General features: G+C 42.8%; 1 protein-coding gene across 1 annotated transcript in view; it reads right to left on the reverse strand.

Moving 5' to 3' along the window:
* Window positions 1-774: 774 nt before the first annotated feature.
* The window catches only part of C8B (complement C8 beta chain), a 19007-nt gene continuing 1207 nt past the window's right edge, over window positions 775-18574 (reverse strand). Inside the window, exons 2-12 of the mRNA XM_009287503.1 lie at window positions 17480-17633; window positions 16262-16403; window positions 15158-15299; window positions 12848-12980; window positions 11791-11988; window positions 9393-9633; window positions 7100-7228; window positions 6172-6335; window positions 3698-3851; window positions 2336-2404; window positions 775-926 (exon numbers count right to left, since the gene is read on the reverse strand). Of these exons, the coding sequence (XP_009285778.1) occupies window positions 775-926; window positions 2336-2404; window positions 3698-3851; window positions 6172-6335; window positions 7100-7228; window positions 9393-9633; window positions 11791-11988; window positions 12848-12980; window positions 15158-15299; window positions 16262-16403; window positions 17480-17633 (1678 nt within the window). The remainder of the gene's footprint in view (window positions 927-2335; window positions 2405-3697; window positions 3852-6171; window positions 6336-7099; window positions 7229-9392; window positions 9634-11790; window positions 11989-12847; window positions 12981-15157; window positions 15300-16261; window positions 16404-17479; window positions 17634-18574) is intronic.

The following is an 18574-nucleotide window of genomic DNA, read 5'->3' on the forward strand; positions in this document are numbered from 1 at the left end:
CTCTGTCCTTCCCTCCCCTTCCCAAGGAACCAGAGCATTGGGCGTATCTGAGTGTACTGGGGTGTATCTGATACTCTCAAGAGTATCTGTTCTACTTCAGAAATGCACAGGAGGAAGCTCATTGCTGCGGTAAGAGTACCACTGCTATATAGTCTAACAATGCTTTGGTGTCACCAGACTGTTCTTCACAATTCGGTTTTCGCTCCTTCAAGACAATTTCTAATATGACAGACAATTTAAGTAAAATACAATAAATTGGGAAACTGGGGTAGTGAGGCACAGGGGCTTTAAATGTCACATTAGATACTATTGTGCTCATTGAGATTTAGACTTTAATATGCTGTATTTTGCTCCACATGACACAGTTGTCTTCACAGAAGCTGCATATTAGCGCACATTCTGGTGCACGTAAGATCGAACAGTCTTTTCTTACCTCAAAGGAACCTTCAAAAACAACACAGTAGAATTTAAAATCATGCAGATAACAAATAAGGCAGGAGATAAAGCTTGTCTCAGTTAGCCCATTGCAATAAAGACAGAGAAAAGTCAAAATATTAAGAACAGTAAGCACATTCAATCCCACGGGACAACTCCAAAGCATGTCCGAAGGTGTGATTCATAACACACCCCCAGCTCCCACTGCCTTCTGAAATGTTTCCAACTGATGAGACCCATAAGGAGAGTGAGGCCAACTTAGCAAGCCAGTCAGATAACATCTTCCCACTCAGTTTGCAAACTGTTCATCAGTTTTGTCTAAGTTCCTAATGATTCCCTCTAGCAAGTAACTGTCTCAGCATCTGGCCCTGAGCATGATGAACCACCATTTTGCGGGGCAGGGTTGTTGCACTGTCGTCTCCTTGTTCGTTGACCTCCTGAACATGGAGACCAGCTGGCCCAGCAACCCCAGTTTCCATTAATAGCAGCATCTGGAAAAAAAAAATCAAAGCCGGAAAGGACTGTCAGAATAAAGTAGCTCTTTCCATGGGAAGAGCTGTCAGCTTCCATGAATCATATTTAAATACAAACAGCTCCGTCCCTGTCCACACCACTAACAATATACTTGAGTCATTAACAATGAGTGATTGTTTTAAAGATGTTAATTCTCTGTTCAGCATTTCTGGTGTTTGTTCAAACTAGACTTTATGCAGCAAGGACAATGAAAAAAAAATCAATTAGCTTTATATTTGCTTGTAGGGCGTTTCTCCCTCTGACTTAGTCCAAGCCTAGGTAAGAAAAACAGCAACTAAACTTGTGTCAGCCACATTTTGAGGTGCTAGGGGAAATGTTCTCGTTCTTCTTCAATGAACAATGGCTTGAATATTCAGCCTTCTATCCATTGCTTTTCCTATTCCACTGTTTCTTCTGGACCCTGAGCATGTGAGTGACATAAATTCAAAATCCTAAGAATCATGGAGCCGAACACAGAGGCAATACATAAAAGGAGGAAAGGGGAGTGAGAAAGGAAGTTACATGTTCACAAGTGGATGGATGTGAATCTTTGGGAGGGTTGGATGCGATTACGCATGCGGTAAGCAGACTGGAACAAGGTGTAAGTGACTCTATAGTTTAAGACTCCATGGACTTGCTTAGAAACACCTACAAAATTGACCCTCTGCTCGGTGAAATCTTGGCTTAAAATGTATTTCAGCCCGGCTTAGGTAGGGCACAGTCATGTAGAATGAGAACTGGATAAAAGACTGTAAACAAAGCGCAATGATAAATGCAGTGCATCAAATTGTGGGATGGTGCCAGAGCTCTGTGTGCCTGAGATCTGGTATTATTTAGCATCTAAATTAATGAGCTGGAAGAAGTAAACAAAATTATTAAATTCACGGATCATCCTAAACTAGAAGGAATTAAGAACATCATTCAGGAGACAGCAGCGATATAAAGTGACCAAGAAGCATTAGTAAATGCTTCAGAACGACATAGTAAGATTTTAAGATTAAAATGCAGGGTAGTATATCTGGGGGGAAAAGAGTTTGCAACATATTGGCTGTATCAAAGGGAAAAACTTAGGAAACAGAGCTGCTGGAGGAGACCTGAGGCTTGTCATGGATTGTAAATTAGGTAGGAGTTCGTATTTTGACATAATTGCAAGGTGCATTTATGCAGCTTTGAACTGCAAAAGTAAAGCCACCTCCTCATGAATGCAAAGAAATTTAGAAGAGGGAAGGCAAAGTATATCTGTCAGCTTTTGCAGGACCCTAACCCCTTGTGCTGGGCAGAGTGGGGACAGCCAGTGCTGGGCATTATGCCCCATCCATCAGCTGACATCCCCAGACGCTCCTAAATACTGCTGGGACTGTCTCCTCAGACTTGGGGTCCCTCTTACCTTTCCTCTTGCTGATCTCACAGGCAGTGCCGCTGTAGCCAAGGGGACATAAGCATTCACACTTGGTTCCTGAAAGTAAGCAGAGATGGTGGGATTAGAGACCTCAAGTCACATTTCCCTGCAGACACCCATTTTTACCCTTTTCAGTGCTTCATCTTCTGTGAGGAAGGGACAGTGGGTGAAATTATATCAGCATTTTTCTCCAACGGTGAAAGTATGAAATAGCAATAAAGCAGGGGATCTGTGACTACCCTGCTGCCCCTCTCGCCTCCCCAGCCATTTGTTCCTGCCGCTGCACTGTGGCTCAACCTCAGCTACACCGGTGCAGTAATTCAGCAACCCGGGATACCACACAGTCCCCCTGCTCCTCTCCAAAAGAGATATCTTGCTAGAGCTGAGAGGGAGCAAACTGCAGCATCAGGAATGAGCACCTGGGACAGGAGCACCCCAGCTAGGTTTTGTGCCAAAGGAAAAGTCAGCGTAACCCCACGCTGGCTGCCCAGGACTGCGGTGTGCATCCCACGGCAGGACCCCGGAGGAAAGCTCCCACTTAGGAAAATAACAGTCATTTAAAACCTCTTGTTGAGAAGATCCTAAATGAAATGCTAACCTGACTCAGCTCCTAAAAAGTTATTTAAACAAGAGTAATCACGAGACAAATTCTTTAAGTGGTAGCACTACAATCAACTAGCTGGTACCTGAAGCGATCGTTTCAGCATTAGATACATTTAGATGATAACGATTCTCATCAGGATTTTTGCAGACGCAGATTGGAATTAGGCACTTGACAAAATGGTCCCTTTGTTAGAAGCTCTCATCACATCATGTATCTCTGTTTAGGCAGTGTGGTTTTCATTCAATTTGATTATTTTTCCCCTTCATTTTTAAATCGCAGCCTGCTTACAAAGGAGGACAGCTTCTCTTAGAAATGGGGGGAGGTGACGGTGATAACTGTGCTTGGCACTTATATGGTGCTTTTCATCTTCAAAACACTTTTACAAACACTAATTAATGCTGAGACAGTAGTCACTTCTCTAGAAGGATGGAAGCAATCTTCAAAGCAAAGGAGGAGACTTAAAGATGACAAGGTGGGGTTTTTTATGCATAATTGAGATGGAACAAATTCTTCCACAAAGCTGATACAGATGGTCACTCCCATTAACAAGGCTTATCCCTTGACTTTACTGTCTTTACTTACCGGTGGCACTCTACAAATAGACCAATTTTTAAAAAAGTATTTAATTACCTGAAAAAGAAATGACAGGAGAAACTAAAGAGCAGATTACTCGCCAAGCTTCCTCACTCCCCACAAATTCCCAGCTCATTTCTCTTAGAGGGTAAAGAGGTACAAAATCCTTCTACCTTGCAGAAAGGGGATCCCATTGCCGTGGCATGGAGCACAGCGACAAGAACTGGTCTCCAGCTGAAACTCATCAAGAGCCCGTCGTAGATTTTCTTTTATTGCCATTGCATTAGCAAAATCTGTTGGAGTCACCAGCTGATACAGCGGCTCTGCCTAAAGGGAGGGAAGAAACTACATTCATTTCCAAGTTCAAGATGGTGTGAGCATTGCAGGGCTCAGTGGGAGCACAGCTGGAGAGGGAAATGAAGGCCTTGTGGTACGGGCTCCAGGTTTCCCATTAGTATTGCCTTAAACCTCGTGATCAACAAGGCAGTGATGTCAGGAATACTTACAGGGATCCTCCCCTTGGTTTACAACACCAAAGCAGTTGCAAATGCATAATAAAATACAACAGCCATACTGTTAGTTGACAAACGGGCAAAGTTTCACAGAAGTTTCATTACACCCTTTCTCATCCACTTTCCTAATATTGACATTTTTAGACCAGATTTGCTCAAACTTACGTTTCCCGAATGCTCTGTTATCCCAGAGTATCCCCAAAACCCACCCACAAAAATCTCCTTCCCTCCTCGGACAGTCACACAGCACAGCCAGAGGCACGTGGTCACAGGCATTCACATTTGCACGTTCAGCTTAACCACTTCTGCATTTCAAGGCTGACTTCTATCTTTATGAAGCCAAGATAAGGGTTTCCACTGCCTTCAGAAGGGAGAGGACTATGATCTTCATCTGCAAACACCACAGATGGGGTCGGTGGGAGAAGATAAGGGGGTGCGCAACATTGTGAACGTGCAGTAGGGACCAAGGAGAAGATAAGGGGCTGCACAGCACGGTGAATGTGCAGTAGGGACCAAGGAGACTTTGGTCTATTTTTTTTCTGAAAACAGGGGAAAGTTAAACTGTGGTCTCAATATTGCCAGTCACCCACTAATGCCAGTGGGATGATATGGGCACGTGTCATCAGAGGATCCATCCCAAATTTCCATCCTTGCTATAGAGATGCCTGCCATACAGGCCACGGCAATACAGTAAGCATGAAAGATCACCCTACTGCTATCACAGACTCAAGCTACAAGAAACAGAAGAATGTTTCAATAAAAAAATGCTCATTTCCTGCTGCTGTACATTCACTCTTCATCAATTATCTGTGATCCATACTTTGCTTTTTGAATTCAGATCATACAAATGAGGAAATACACTAAGAGTGACCTGCCAAGTCCTTCAGCAGATGATTTATGAACTGATTTGCTTTAGTTTTCCCTAACTAAGCATTCTTGGGCTGACGTTTAGTCACACTCTGCTGGTACTTTTGATCTTCAAGCCCCACAGGGATATTGGTATGGAAATGAAGGATTATAGGTACCAAATCCAAATTACATCCATCTGGGGTTTTTCACTGGGCAGCCTGGTCACTGATGCCCGGCAAGACAAAGAACATCACAGTTTCTTGCGGGAGAATTTTCTGTACGTGGGATCTAGCGCGGAGGGTTGCATTTCTGTTGTCTCCTGCCCAGAGACGTCCCAGAGCATTTCTGGAAGGTCAATCCACAGGGCACCAGGGGCTTGGGAAAGCCACCTCTGCTGCAGCAAGAGCCGGACAGGCACTGGCTGTATTTCCAAATTACTGATTTTTGCTTTGCTTCATATTTTTTAGAATTCACCTCTTTTTTTAAAATGAAAAGTCAGAATTTTCAATGAGAAACAAACACCTTTTACAAATATAAATATTTTTGCCTAAAATTAAATTTTACAATGAAAACCAGTTAGACAATAATAAAATCAACTTCCACCACTACCAGTCCAAACTCCTGTTTAAAAGGATGTTCTCTTGCACCTTTGTACTATTCACTCAGAGTGAACTTATTCTGACATTAAAATTGATGAGGCAGAATTGCTACATATTTTTGCTCTCTTTTTACTTTTACAGTGCCTTGCATTTCTAAAACTCTTCAGGATCAAAAAACCTTGACTCTTCAAAACATAACTCATATTTTTAAGGTTTAACTAAGCTGCACAAACATCCAGGCATGTATGGTGAACTACTTGACATTCTGAACCAGAGAGAATTGTTGCTAAATAGTCACTGCTGCTCACAGAAGACAGGAGAAATTTCAAGGAAAAAAAAAGTCCTTATAAAATATATGCTGCCAGATATATTTTTGGTAAGTGATACAACGGTAAAACAGAAGGTGGATCATCTGATCTGCTTGCTAGGCAGCAAGCGATCACATCTGCACAGCCAAGTTAGAAGGGTTAAAGCTATTTACTTCATGTACTTCCAACCACACCCTTTTTAATGGATCACACCTCCGATTTTCTGAATACCCAGTCTTAGAGAAAACTATGTTGCACAATACAGGTCTATTATTTGCCCTAGAAATTTCCCTGTTTTTTTTTTTTTAATCCTGTTTAAACACAGAGTTCTCCAAGGCGCTCAGCTAAGTGAGGCTGAACGAAGCAATGGATACAGTACCTTTAGCTTTATGATTTCAGGGTTGTACTGTACAGCATTTCCCCACTCCTGCATGAGTGCAGCCGTCGGCAGGTTTTTGTAAGCCAACGTGGTAATGTGTTCGCTTGCTCCGCCACGAACAAGGATGATGAAATCTTCCACATACTGTTTTTTGGAGGTTCTGTCTGCAAAAATGCATTCAGAAAGTGGCCAGCTCTGCTCAGATATGTCTTTGTGGATTGCAGATGAGAGATAAGCTCACAGCAGAACGCCCCTGTATATGACCCATCCCGCTGAGAGCGGAAAGAAAAAAGGCCACAAGTGTTTCACACCTGAAGCCTGGTTTCCCATGCTGCGTGCCCTGTGCCCCTCCTGCTCCCTTGCAGCAATACCCCCCATCCTCCTCCCCTGCACCCTACCTCTATCTCTCCTCTGAAATTTCTTCCCTATGGTTATAAGCTTGCAAGCCCTTCCACAGCCCGAAGCTCCTCACCACCATGACTGTTGCCCATTCTCCTCCACGTATCTTCAGGTGCACCCTCCTCCCACTGCAACACCCCCAGCTTCCCATATGTCCCCTGAGGCTCCCACAACACCATTACCTCCCTGCTTTCCTCATTTGGGTCTTTTTGGGTGCAAAAAGCGGCATTCTGGGCTGCTCTGCTGAGAGGTGGGTGGATTGGTAACACAGCACCAGACAGGTGGGTAATGTCCCTGCTTTTCCCTGGGACACAGAGCAGATATTTCTTCTCTACCCAGCGAAGAAAATCTTGCAAAAAGCCAAGCTTTGAGACATCTACACCTCTGTTAAGCTTGGCTGGGGTTAGCCAGCAGACTCAAAAGTGGCTGTGAGAGTGTGGGGAAATATTTCAGGCAGGCAAGATCACAAAATCTTCTTTTCACTATGACAAAGGCTAGAAATTAAATGGCAGAAGTGTTTCATGCTTACCTCCAATCTCTTTTAAAAGGGATTCACAGCTGGCTTCAGTTATTCCAAGCTTCAGATAGACAACTTTAATACGTGCACCAATGCTAAAGTCATGCTGTGCACATTTCTGGACATCGCTCAGAGAATAACCTTAAATACACACCAAAAATTGTAGTGTTTTAATACAACTGTTCAATGTTTTATGTTCATTTACACAGAAAATGTGAGTTGATAAATATTTTTCCTTTGGGAAAAAAGGAGATGAGATGAAGCTGCCTTTTTTGGGATATTTAACAGATCTATATGAAATGAAATGAAATGAAATGAAATGAAATGAAATGAAATGAAATGAAATCTCTACATTTTACAGAACTCTGAAACCAAGCGCAAATGCAAGATAAATGCTGGAAGAGGCTTTTAATGACCAACTCAGCTGTACTGGGTTATGCAGAGCTGCAATGGGTGAGAGCCTGGCCTGTGACTTAAATGCCAAACATCTTTGACAAAGGACTACCTGCGACCCATCCCCACCATCAGGAGCCAGGCTTTTGAAAAGTAACAGATTTGCTCCCTTTGCTAGCTTGCATCTCCAATTCTTTGCTGCCAGAAGAGTCTTAATTGTTTACGGAACTTTCTCCATGAAGCTCTACTATAATTTTTTTCCTGGCATATAAGAATTTGCCCTAAAAATCTGCAAATCCTTCATATTTTCTTCCCCAAAGTCCTTCTCCAAACTCTTTGTTGTCCTGACACTCAAGAATATTTAAGCAGTTATCATGGTGAAACACCAGATATGACACTCAAGTATCTCTTTTCTTTCTCTGCTTTTTTGTTGTAATCCCCCACGTTTCCCTGAATTCTTTACTTTTTTAGTTAAACTCATGTCTTGATGATACAAATGTTCACATGAGCTTACAACACAGGTATCACTGTATGGCTGTCCTGTTCTTATGCTCTTCTCATACATCCAATATTGGCCAGTTTCTAGATCAGAAAAGAGGATGCACTGGGTTTTGGCTTGACGCAGGATGGCCCCAATAATGTTCATAGCCCATATGCACTTGAAAGCAGAAACAACTATTTTATGACATCCTTGTACAGCACCTGGCACAATCCAGACCTGGCAGTCTACTGCCGTCTTTCCCACAGAAAGTATCCAATCATGAACCACAGACACATCTGGCATATTGGATCATATGTGAGAGCAGTGCAAGTACCAACCACGTGACGTGGTGTGTGATACTAGATCTGCAAAAGAAAACTTGATTTCCAGCACAGACAGTACAAACATAATGATGGATTTGAAGGGAAAAACCTGAATTCTCAGACTGGACCTATCAAACTCCGGTGAGAACTTACAGCCCAGCTCAGCACTGGGGATAGTGTGAAAATGTTGGTACTACTGCAGGATCCTCATCTCAGTCACCAGACACTGTCAGGTAGCATTTTGATGCAAACAATAATACACATTACTTCAAACAAATGTGGCTTGTGATGGGCCCACACCAACATCTGAGAAATTGGGGAGTGCTAATGTTTTGAATATCTGAAATCTGAATCTAAATTTTGTCCCTCCGGGCTGTATCTGACTACAGGATAAGCAACTTCCTAGACAGCAGAAGAACAAACAGACTGAGTGTCACACACGGCAGAGACCACTAAATGCTTTCACAAATAGACAGCGAAGGCAGTTACTCGCTCCCATGCCAATGAATAAATAGGAGCATGCAGCTATTGATTAATGTCACACGGCTCACTCTATCCTACACAACAATCATCATTTCTCACAAAAAAGGAAGCCAGAGTCAAAGAGCAAGAGCAATGTCAGACACAAGAGTCACCCAGCAAATTATTTACTGTTTCCTACATGCTGGAAAAGCTCTCGAGGCTAAAGGTGTTTCAAAACTGTCATTTGAAAGGCAATGGAAAAAGAACTTAGGTGAAGGTTTTCAAAGCTAACAAAAGCGTTAAGCTACATGATTCTCATTCATCTCAACATCTTGTCAGCCTCCAAAATGTGTCGTCTAGAATACTTGCTACAGGGCTCTTTTTATGAACTGGCAGCACCCACAGCTTGAGAGCTAGATGAAGCCCATGATGCTGAGCATGCTTTGAAAACCAGGCTCTTTATTCACTGCCATAAAGCACTTCTACTCCCATATTTCCTGCAGGCTTTCTTTGAGATGTTGTTGACTCCTTCTTCCACCATCTCTCAGATGGCCTCAGACCTGAACCATTGCTGGGTGCCTGCAGAAGGGTTTTCCCACCGAAAAGCTGGCCCCAAAGCTTTTTAACAACCATCAGATGCACATACCTGCCTTTTGGAGCTCATTGCTGTTCATGACTAAAGTATATTCATAGATGCCACCAACGGTAGCCTCAGTGATGTAATGGGTCCCGTAGTCTCTGTAGAGCTCTCTGTACTCCCCGTAGCTGTACTCTGACGGGAGCTGATGGAGTCTCTGCAGGAACTCGTAATGCAGCATCAGAGCTCGGGACTTCAGCTTATAAACAGCAACAGCCAGCTCAGAACGGGCGTGAATAAATTTGCTGGACTACATGAAGTGCAGAAACACAAGAGAATCCAGAAGTGAGGGATGTCATTCTTGTGACAATGTGTAGTTATTTGCTATTAAACAATTCACGCTGGTCAGGATTTATCAGGTTAACAGTTTGCAACTGGAAATCTTTTAATTTAGCAAAACCAAAACTTTTAGTAGTAAAGTTTCTGAAAATCAGGATTCTGACCGATATCACAGAGAAAGAAGAAGAAGGAAGAGAGAGAGACACCCATTACAGGTTAGGTGATGGCTCAGGCCACGACTGGGACATGGGGACAGCCAGGCTCCAGGCTCTGCTCTGACAGACCCAGGATGCACGGACACAAGCAGCATCCCACGAGACTGCTCGACCCCTAATAATGTCAACCAGACTTTGTCTTTCACAATCTCTCTCCTGAAAAAATTTGACATCTGAAATCATGATGATTTATATGTGAAATGGTAATTTCCTATCTGATCCAAATTTATATTTATATTCCACAGAATATGCCATTAACAAAACTCAAAGGAAAGAGGAAAACACAAACACACATACACACATGTATTTATATGTCTCTGTATAGATATGTGTACATGGGTATATATTGTTTCTCCCCTTTCTTGCAAAAAAGTCAGGAACAGAAGAGGTCTGTCTAAATCATGTCTAAAGGATTTAGTGTCCAGTTGTTTGGGCCAGGAGGACAAGCACATCGGGGGGGTTCAATATAGAACTCTGTAGCTTAAATAATAAAATCAAGACTTAGTATTAGGTTTCTTTATGGATATCTATTGCAAATGCTTCTCATATACCTCTGATCTTGTCATGGGAAATGCCTCTTTGCAGGAAGCAAATGCAAGTTTAATAGCAACAAGGAATACTCTGCCATTCCTGAGTGCACTTTATACTGAGGGGAGAGACATAGATCAGCGATACTATTAAACCATTGACAAGAGCTACGTTTGTTTACAGCAATAACAGATGAAAAAAAGAAATCAAATGATGGTGCACACTACCTCAGACTGAATCTCATAAAGCAGTTCTAGGAGTTATAGATTAAAGCATCTCCAGCCAGCTTAAAGTGTGCATCAGATCACAGCTGCGACCAAACCTCCACAGATGAGACTGGAAGTGATTGTGCCATCCGTATTTTGTGTTGTGTGTCCCCGATCTGGTGAACGATGTACTCGGCAGTCAGATCACATCAGCCGAAGTAAAATGGCATGTGTTAGCCTATAATTAAACCCACGGAAGGCCTGCTAGCAGTTTTTGTTCTATGTTATTGTCAAGGCTGCCCTACAGTTGAACAGCTTGGCTTCGCTGTTTGCATTATTATTTACCGAAGTGACAGCTCCTGCCTTGCTGAACCCACCTAAAAGAGGGATGGCCCTTCACGTGTGAGATGATATTCTGCAGTGCCTGCGTAGACAATAGCTGTCTACACCACAGACCGGTTTCTGGACTGTGTGTACAGGTGCAGAAACTCCTAGAACTGCAGAAAATCCTATTTGCTCTTCTTTCACCCCAGATTTCTCTATTAGTCACTGTAACTCACCTACAGGGCAGAGGGAACCCTGGGCTCCTGGGTTTGTTAGCTAAACCCCAATTCTACCTGTGCAGATTCCCTTGGAGGAGTCACTGTGTTGGTTGCACCCACTCACCTCCCACTTGCCAGACTGCTTGGGCATCAGTGGTAAGAACTTTTTAATGGCTGGCAGGGCAAGGTGCACAGCATCCCATGGCTGGGGTGCAGCTTGGAGACCCTGTTAGGACTGTCACTTGCACACCTCCTACTAGCGAGTTCACTGTATGCAGGGGAGACCATTTGAACCCGCTTCTTAGTTTCATTTTTTTAAAATGACTTCACTACAAACATCCAAATGTGGATACCCAGCAGGACGCTGGACAGACTGCACTCAATTGTGGCTGATTTCGGAAGTTAGGCAGCCTGGTTCCTGGCTGACAGGTGAATGGAAAAGCTCCTGCGTGCTGTAAACACAAACGAAGGCGTTGTAGCCTTAGTAAACACTTGACCAATGCAAACTGCAAACCAATCAGGAGGAAAGTTTTCATTTATCCTAGTCATGGCTGCTGACCTGATGATGAGGATCAAGCTGATACATGCACACATACAAATAACACTTTAGCAGAGAATTAAGTGGAGCAGTGCTTACAGTTGAAGAAAATCTTTTTATCCTTTGAATGAACTTCTTGAACCTGTTGTCATTTGAACTGTAACCAAGTTCAAACGTTCCTGGTATTTTTATACCAAAGCTGAAGCTAGACTGTGAAGCTTTTGCCTTCAGGACACTGCTTTCATAATTTGAGTAGGAGTCATATTCAGTCATTGTAAATTCATATTTGCCTTTGGTCTAAACAGAAAGCAAAAACAACACGTTTAATTTCCTGCATAGCGATTGTATACCTGAAGCATGGGGAAGGAATACAGATACAAATATACTTGTGAATTAATGTTTGCACTTTGAAGATGAAAAGCCTTGTATAATTGCAAAGCACTATTATTATTAACACTGGTACTTCAAGAATACTTGATTTACAGGAGCAGGAAAGCTACTATCTACTCCATACTGCAAAGACCTCAGGCTTTTACTTAATATGTCAATCTTACGCAAAGAAGGTGAAATCTTAAACACAGGCATCAATTAAAGTATGAATTCTAAAAGGAAAAAGTTTCCTAGTGGGCAACGCTCAAAAATATCATGCTGTCATCAAGAGTACTGAGGTCAGATATATAATATTTGAACTATAGCTTTGATGCACCACAGAAATAAGCTTTCACACAAAGCACACGGTGTGCTGCTAAATCCTAGGCTGTTGCACAAGGACAGCTTTCCCAGTCTGGCTCTCAAGGCACTCTATAATTCTGTCTAAAATTAACCTCCCCATGCCCACTGGGTGGCTTTCGGGCCCTCTTAGACAGATGGCACCAGGAAGGTTAGGCGCAGTTTTTGCAATGACAAGGTCCAAGGGAACATTGCCATCTATTCCAATGCACACGGATATTATAAGGGGACATGTCCAACTTCACAGAGTATGTGGGGTAGGATGATGTTCTAGAAGCAGGGCTAAATTCAGTCCCATCCCATTTGGTCTCATGAATTTTGTAATTTTTTATAAAATTATTTAGTAATGAAGCTTTATCAGTATTGCGCACTAAATTTATTGGAATATATATATGCATGTTTATTTGCAGACAAATCTGACACGTACCTCTGGTGTATAGCTTTCTACATTGTAGGGCTTTCTGAATCTCGTGTCCATGATATAATGGGGAGAACATCCCCCAGCATAGTACCTGTGATCAAGAACTAATCCTTCCAAGCTGTTTGTGAAGATATTTAACCTGTACATGAAGCATAACAACAAAATATTATCATCGATTTAGAGGTAAACATCAAATGCCTTGGCTGAGAAAGGCAAAAGATTTTTTTTTGTTTGGCTGAGGGGTCTTTGTTTCATACTTCTTTATTTTGAAACGCCAAAAGAAAGTTTTGCCTCTTTCACTGTCTGACCAACCCAGTTGCTCCAGAAAAACCTAACTGACTAACAAGAAAGCAAAAGACAGAGTCAAATTTTGACACTTTGATGAATATGAAGGGCAATTTTCACCACCTAGCTACGAATGACACCAGAGCATTACTGCCACCAGCACTGGCAACTTTTGTAGCCTTTACTGGAACTCTCTAGGAAGAGCGGAACAAACTGGACCAGCCAAAGCCCTGCCCCACCAGGTTGCCCACCCCGAGCATCCCCAAATGCCCACAGTAGTGCAGCAGCATCCAGCAGGATCTTCAAAGACAGGTTTGCCAACCCATGTCATCAGTCCAGACTAATTCTTAATTCACATTTCTTTGTTCTGGTTTATCAGTCATAATCTTTGCCAGGTTGGTCAAGGATCAACCAGAGGTCAGTAGATCAGAGTAAAAATTGTCAGGGAACAAGAATAAAGGTACTCAAGCGATTGTTCAACTAATCCTTGAAATCACTGGGAAGTTTTCCTTTGATTTTAGTGGATGATGGATGGTAATCTTAACCTGTCTGCTCTAAGAAAGGATATAGCACCGCAACCTTTTTAGATGAGCTGATTAAACCCCATCATTTGCTTTTTCTATTGCTGCTGGTGGGATATGTTGCAGTAAAAACCCTTTTGTTGCTCACTGTCAGGACACCCTCATATCACCCTCATGGCACGCAGCTGAGGACATGGCACTCACCTCCACAAACTCATACTCAAATAGTAACAAGAGTCATTAGTCGAAATTTCTCCAAAAAAAAGATAAACTGCTAGTAGTCCATGTTGTGTCCCTATCAGTGTTCCAGCTCTCTGTTAGATCTGCCTCTCCTTATTTTGGGGAGAGGGACTTGCATGATAATGACTCTGAAGCTGTAAAATATTAACTCTAATTTTAGAACAATCTGGAAAGAAGGAAAGTCCACTAAAAGCAGATTACTGAGCAACTGTAGCTTCAAAGAGATGAGAAGCATGTTCCTATAATTGTCCAACATTATTTTTAATTTTGATTAAACTCAGAAGTACAAAGCATTAGCAATGACATGTGCAGCAGCCATATCTCCAGAGAATAAGGAGGAAATTACAATTTTTTCCTTGCAATATGATTTTTTCTTTTCCTTTTTTTTATGTAATTCTGCATTTTTTCCTGCAGAATGAGAAAAAACTCTTTTCACACAGTCCGATCTTACACAAAGTTGCCACAGTCTTAGCCTGTAAAAACTGGATCAATTCTGACGTGGATTTTAATTCCCACAAAGTTGGAGTTTGCTAGCATGCAGGTTAATCCTACCCCACTCACGCAAAGGACACAAATTCCACCATCTCTCACTGTTGTGGAAGAAATCCAAGAAATTTTGACCCCTCCAAAACCAATACACTGTGCAAAAATACAAATCCATAGTCAGGTTCAGATTTTAGGCAATCCAAGATGCTGATTTCAGTCACTTTATAAAGAATGATATAACATTATCCTCAGATTTTAACAAACCTTCCTTTGTTCTTATTTCAAAAGCACAGTTTGAAGTAGTCTCTTAGTTCCTAAAGGCTAGGACATTCCTGCTCCCCACAGACTGAATTAGGCCAAAGTTTAACTTTACTTACACCTGTGCAAAATAATTGGATTATCAAAACCCTCCCACTGATTAATTTAAGTGCAACTACCTGTAGACATAAGAGAAATGTTTGGTGTTGACACTTCCCTCTTCACTCACCAAGTTTTGACAACACAAAGAGCACTCACAGGCTCTTGCAGGACATACTTGCAAGCTGAGCTGATGATCTCCACAGGTACAGCTGGGACTTTTACTCACCTCATCTCTCTCAGAAAGACTCAACAAGGATTTTCCCACCAGGCTTTGGATCAGGACCCCAAAGGCTGTCGGATCCTAACTAACTCCTGGATACAGCAATTGCTACAGCTTTTCTCCGTTCAATGTTTATGTCTGAAGCCACATAAGATCATTCTTATCCTTAAGTAAGAAAACATCACACAAAGGTCACTGACTTACCCTTTTGCCAGATTCTCTATTCCCCAGTATTGCTCCATCTTCTGGTCACATTTTTTAAACACTTTTTTGCAGTTTTTTTCATCTGACTGGTCCCCACAGTCATCATCCCCATTACAAAGCAGCCTCCGTGTAATGCATCTCCCTAGGATGCAAGGTGTAAATTACTCAAAAAACAGTCTACTATCACACTCCCTGACTCAGAGTCTAGAAAGAAAATAAAAGACTTGTGTAACGTATGGTTCAAATCTAGCTGGAAAATATTTCTTCTCTATCTGCATGGATCACCGAACTCCATCTGCTCAGTTTTGCTCAAAACTTTCATAATCTTAAAATTCCTTGTTCAACCTAGAAAAAAACACCACCCTAATTAAAAGTGTAAAAAAGAATAGAATTTTTTTGTTGGGCAATTTTTTTAGTTTTGAGAAAACAAACATGTTGGAGACTGTTCAGCAGGCCTTGTATATGGTATTATTTTTTTCCCCCTTCCCACGTCCATAATTACTGAGGTGTTTTTCAGTCTCACCAAAACACAAGCATGGGGGACAGAGATCAGAGTCGCTTTCCCTTGCCCCCTCTCCTGTGCTGAGCTCCCCTCTGCCCCGGCGCCCTGCTCCCTGCACACTTTCCTCTCTACTGCCAGGGTACAGATGCAAAGCAGAGGCTCATCAAATTTTAGATACAGCTAACTGCTGCCTTGCTTCCTCACACTGCTTACAGTGCCCCTGATTAATTAGTTGTTGATAGGGATGGAGGGAAATGCCATGAGGACCACCATCATAACCTGCTGTGCTCTTGGGCATGTGTCAAGGATGCCCAGTGCATGTTCGCCTGTTGCTGTCAGATCCACTTGTGCTACAGATTTTACTGATATAACTGGGTTTTAATCTCCTGTTTGGAGATTTTAGACATGCTTTAGACTGACAGATTTTGACTAATAGACTCACTCAAAATCACTGATGCAAACACAACACAAGCACGGATGGACCTGGGTCAACTCCCGACACCTCTTTAGCCCAGCAAACTCTTGTAGAAGCAGAAAGTTCAGTGTGGCGGTGTCAGAGATGCCACCTGAGCACCACCACTTCTCACTCTGTAAGTCCTCACCTGTAAGTGCACACACAAAACCTTCACATCTAACTTTATTCCTGCAAGGATTATTTGTAACACAGTCTTCGGTTTCTTTGTCAGAGTAATCGCACGGATCTCCATTGAACTGAGAAGGTTGTTCCAGGCGGGCAAATCTGTACTGTGGTAAAATAAAAAATATTGACTCAAGTGTACAGAAATTGCGAATTTTATGCTTGCCTAGCTAAAAAGCAAACTTTGTGTCGGGGAGATCTGATTTAAGAGTACTGTCATATAAAAAAACAAGTGTCGGCAAAGAAGTGTGATGCTGGTAACGTGCCTCATTTCAAAGGTTTCTGATCTGCGACAGTTTTAATTTTACTAAGGAAGTATTGAGGATGGGAAGGGATGAAGGAAAGTTTGCTTTTCTTTGACAGTTTGTTTAAATAAGCCTGACAGGGTAGTGTGGGCATTTGCAAGAGTAAGGAAGGATTCAGTTACACCTCCTTTCTTTCAGTTAGTGCTGGTAACGACATCCCTTGTTATTTTCTGTCAGTGTATTTACTTGGCCCTCTGTATCATTAGGGATTTTTTTCCGCCCACAACACTGCTGTGAAGCAGTCAATTACTTGGTCCAATATGTTAGCCCTCCTTTTTTTCCTAGCTTTTAAGATTAACTCTTTAATACAAAGCTTCACTCTTCCCAACTCCTGTCACTGGTTATTCCCACTTAAGTCTGGGAACGGCTTCTCCAACTCGTTAGCAGAGGTCCCTCCAGCAACGAGGATTTTGCTCTTCACACTATTGGGATCATTACTTTCATGTGATGGGGATTCTCGGGTAGAAAATGCTCATTGGCAGACAAGAAAAAGCATCTTAATCCAGAGAGGCACCGAGTGTCTCCAGGTCCCGTGGGGGACTATTAGTGGGGATGGTGTCTCACACCGACACTGGAAGAGGACTGTGTTGGAGAGAAAGTCCCTGCAAAGCCTGGGCTTCCTGCCTGGGCTTTCACCAAGTCTGGGCTTACACCTTCTCAGGACAGTGAGGCAGCCTGGAAACCACTGGAGTTACTGGGGGTGAAGAGCTGAAGAGCTGAAAGCCATCTGAAAGCAAAAGCCCGCAGTCTCACCTGTACAGGGCTTTCCTCAGCAGCTCCCCACTGTTTGCCCAACCCCATGGACAAAAAAGACAAGGCTTGGAGGAGGTCCTGCCTCCCAGCTTCTCAGACTTCATGCCTAGACCACAAACACTCACCCTTTTCTTTTGACAGGGATCACACTTGCTCCACGAGGACCAGGCGGAGAGCACGCAGTCGCGGGGCTGTGGCAGGTTGCTCACGGACCGGGCCCACCTGCCATTAGCCATGCTCTTGTTGGTGCCGCTCAGGTTAAGAGACTCCTTTTCACCACTGCATTCAACAACACAAGAGCTTCAGGGTGTGAAACCACCAAGCTACAAGGACAGAGCAACTTGACCTATACTTGTGCAAAACTACATGGCAAAGAGAACTAATGCTTGTTAGACCTCACCAAATCTTCCATGCGAACTCTAGATTTCAGTATTTGTTTCATACTGGCATTGATTCTGTATGAAACTTGATCCACTCTTCAATGCCCAAGAGTAGACCCAGTCTTCTACAACACCAGCATGAGAGTAATTCTGCAGAGCACTCAGGAGGGGAGACTGCAGGACACACGTTTGATCTAGCCAGCATGGGAAACTCAACCCATGTCCCACCAACCTGAGCTTCACCTCAGGCTGCGCAAGCCCTACCAAATAACCCAGCAAAGTGGCCAGCAGTAAAATCTGCACCATCAGTTGCTGTCCTTGTCCCATCGCTCCCTGCTGTTTGCTGTACAGGTAGCATTTTGGTCCCTCATTGCCATACACGACAAACAGCTCCAAGGTCAGACTCCTCCATAACAAACACCAGTCGCAATGTCAAGGGCTGGCATATACTCAGCATTTTTGAAAACCAGGCTTAAGTGCCTCCCTTTGCCAAGCAGGCTATTTTTTCTCAAGCTGGCCAAAACCATTAGTCTTAGACTATTTTCAGTTCACAATAGTCATTAGCCCATTAATCCCTTTCATCCCAGTAATGAACCTGAACCCCAAGTGTGAGCCTTTACTCTTCACCCCAGCCCCTCTCTCACCCCCTGTCCTGGTTTCGGCTGGGATAGAGTTAATTTTCTTCTCGCTGGCAGGGCATGAGAAGCTGAAAAGTCCTTAACTAGTGTAAGCACTACGTAGCAACAACTAAAACATTGGTGCGTTATCAACATTATTCTCATACTAAATCTAAAACACAGCACTGTGCCAGCTACTAGGAAGAAAATTAACTCTATCCCT

Source organism: Aptenodytes forsteri, unplaced genomic scaffold (assembly GCF_000699145.1).
Source record: "Aptenodytes forsteri isolate BGI_AS27 unplaced genomic scaffold, ASM69914v1 Scaffold119, whole genome shotgun sequence".
Taxonomy (NCBI): Eukaryota; Metazoa; Chordata; class Aves; order Sphenisciformes; family Spheniscidae; genus Aptenodytes; species Aptenodytes forsteri.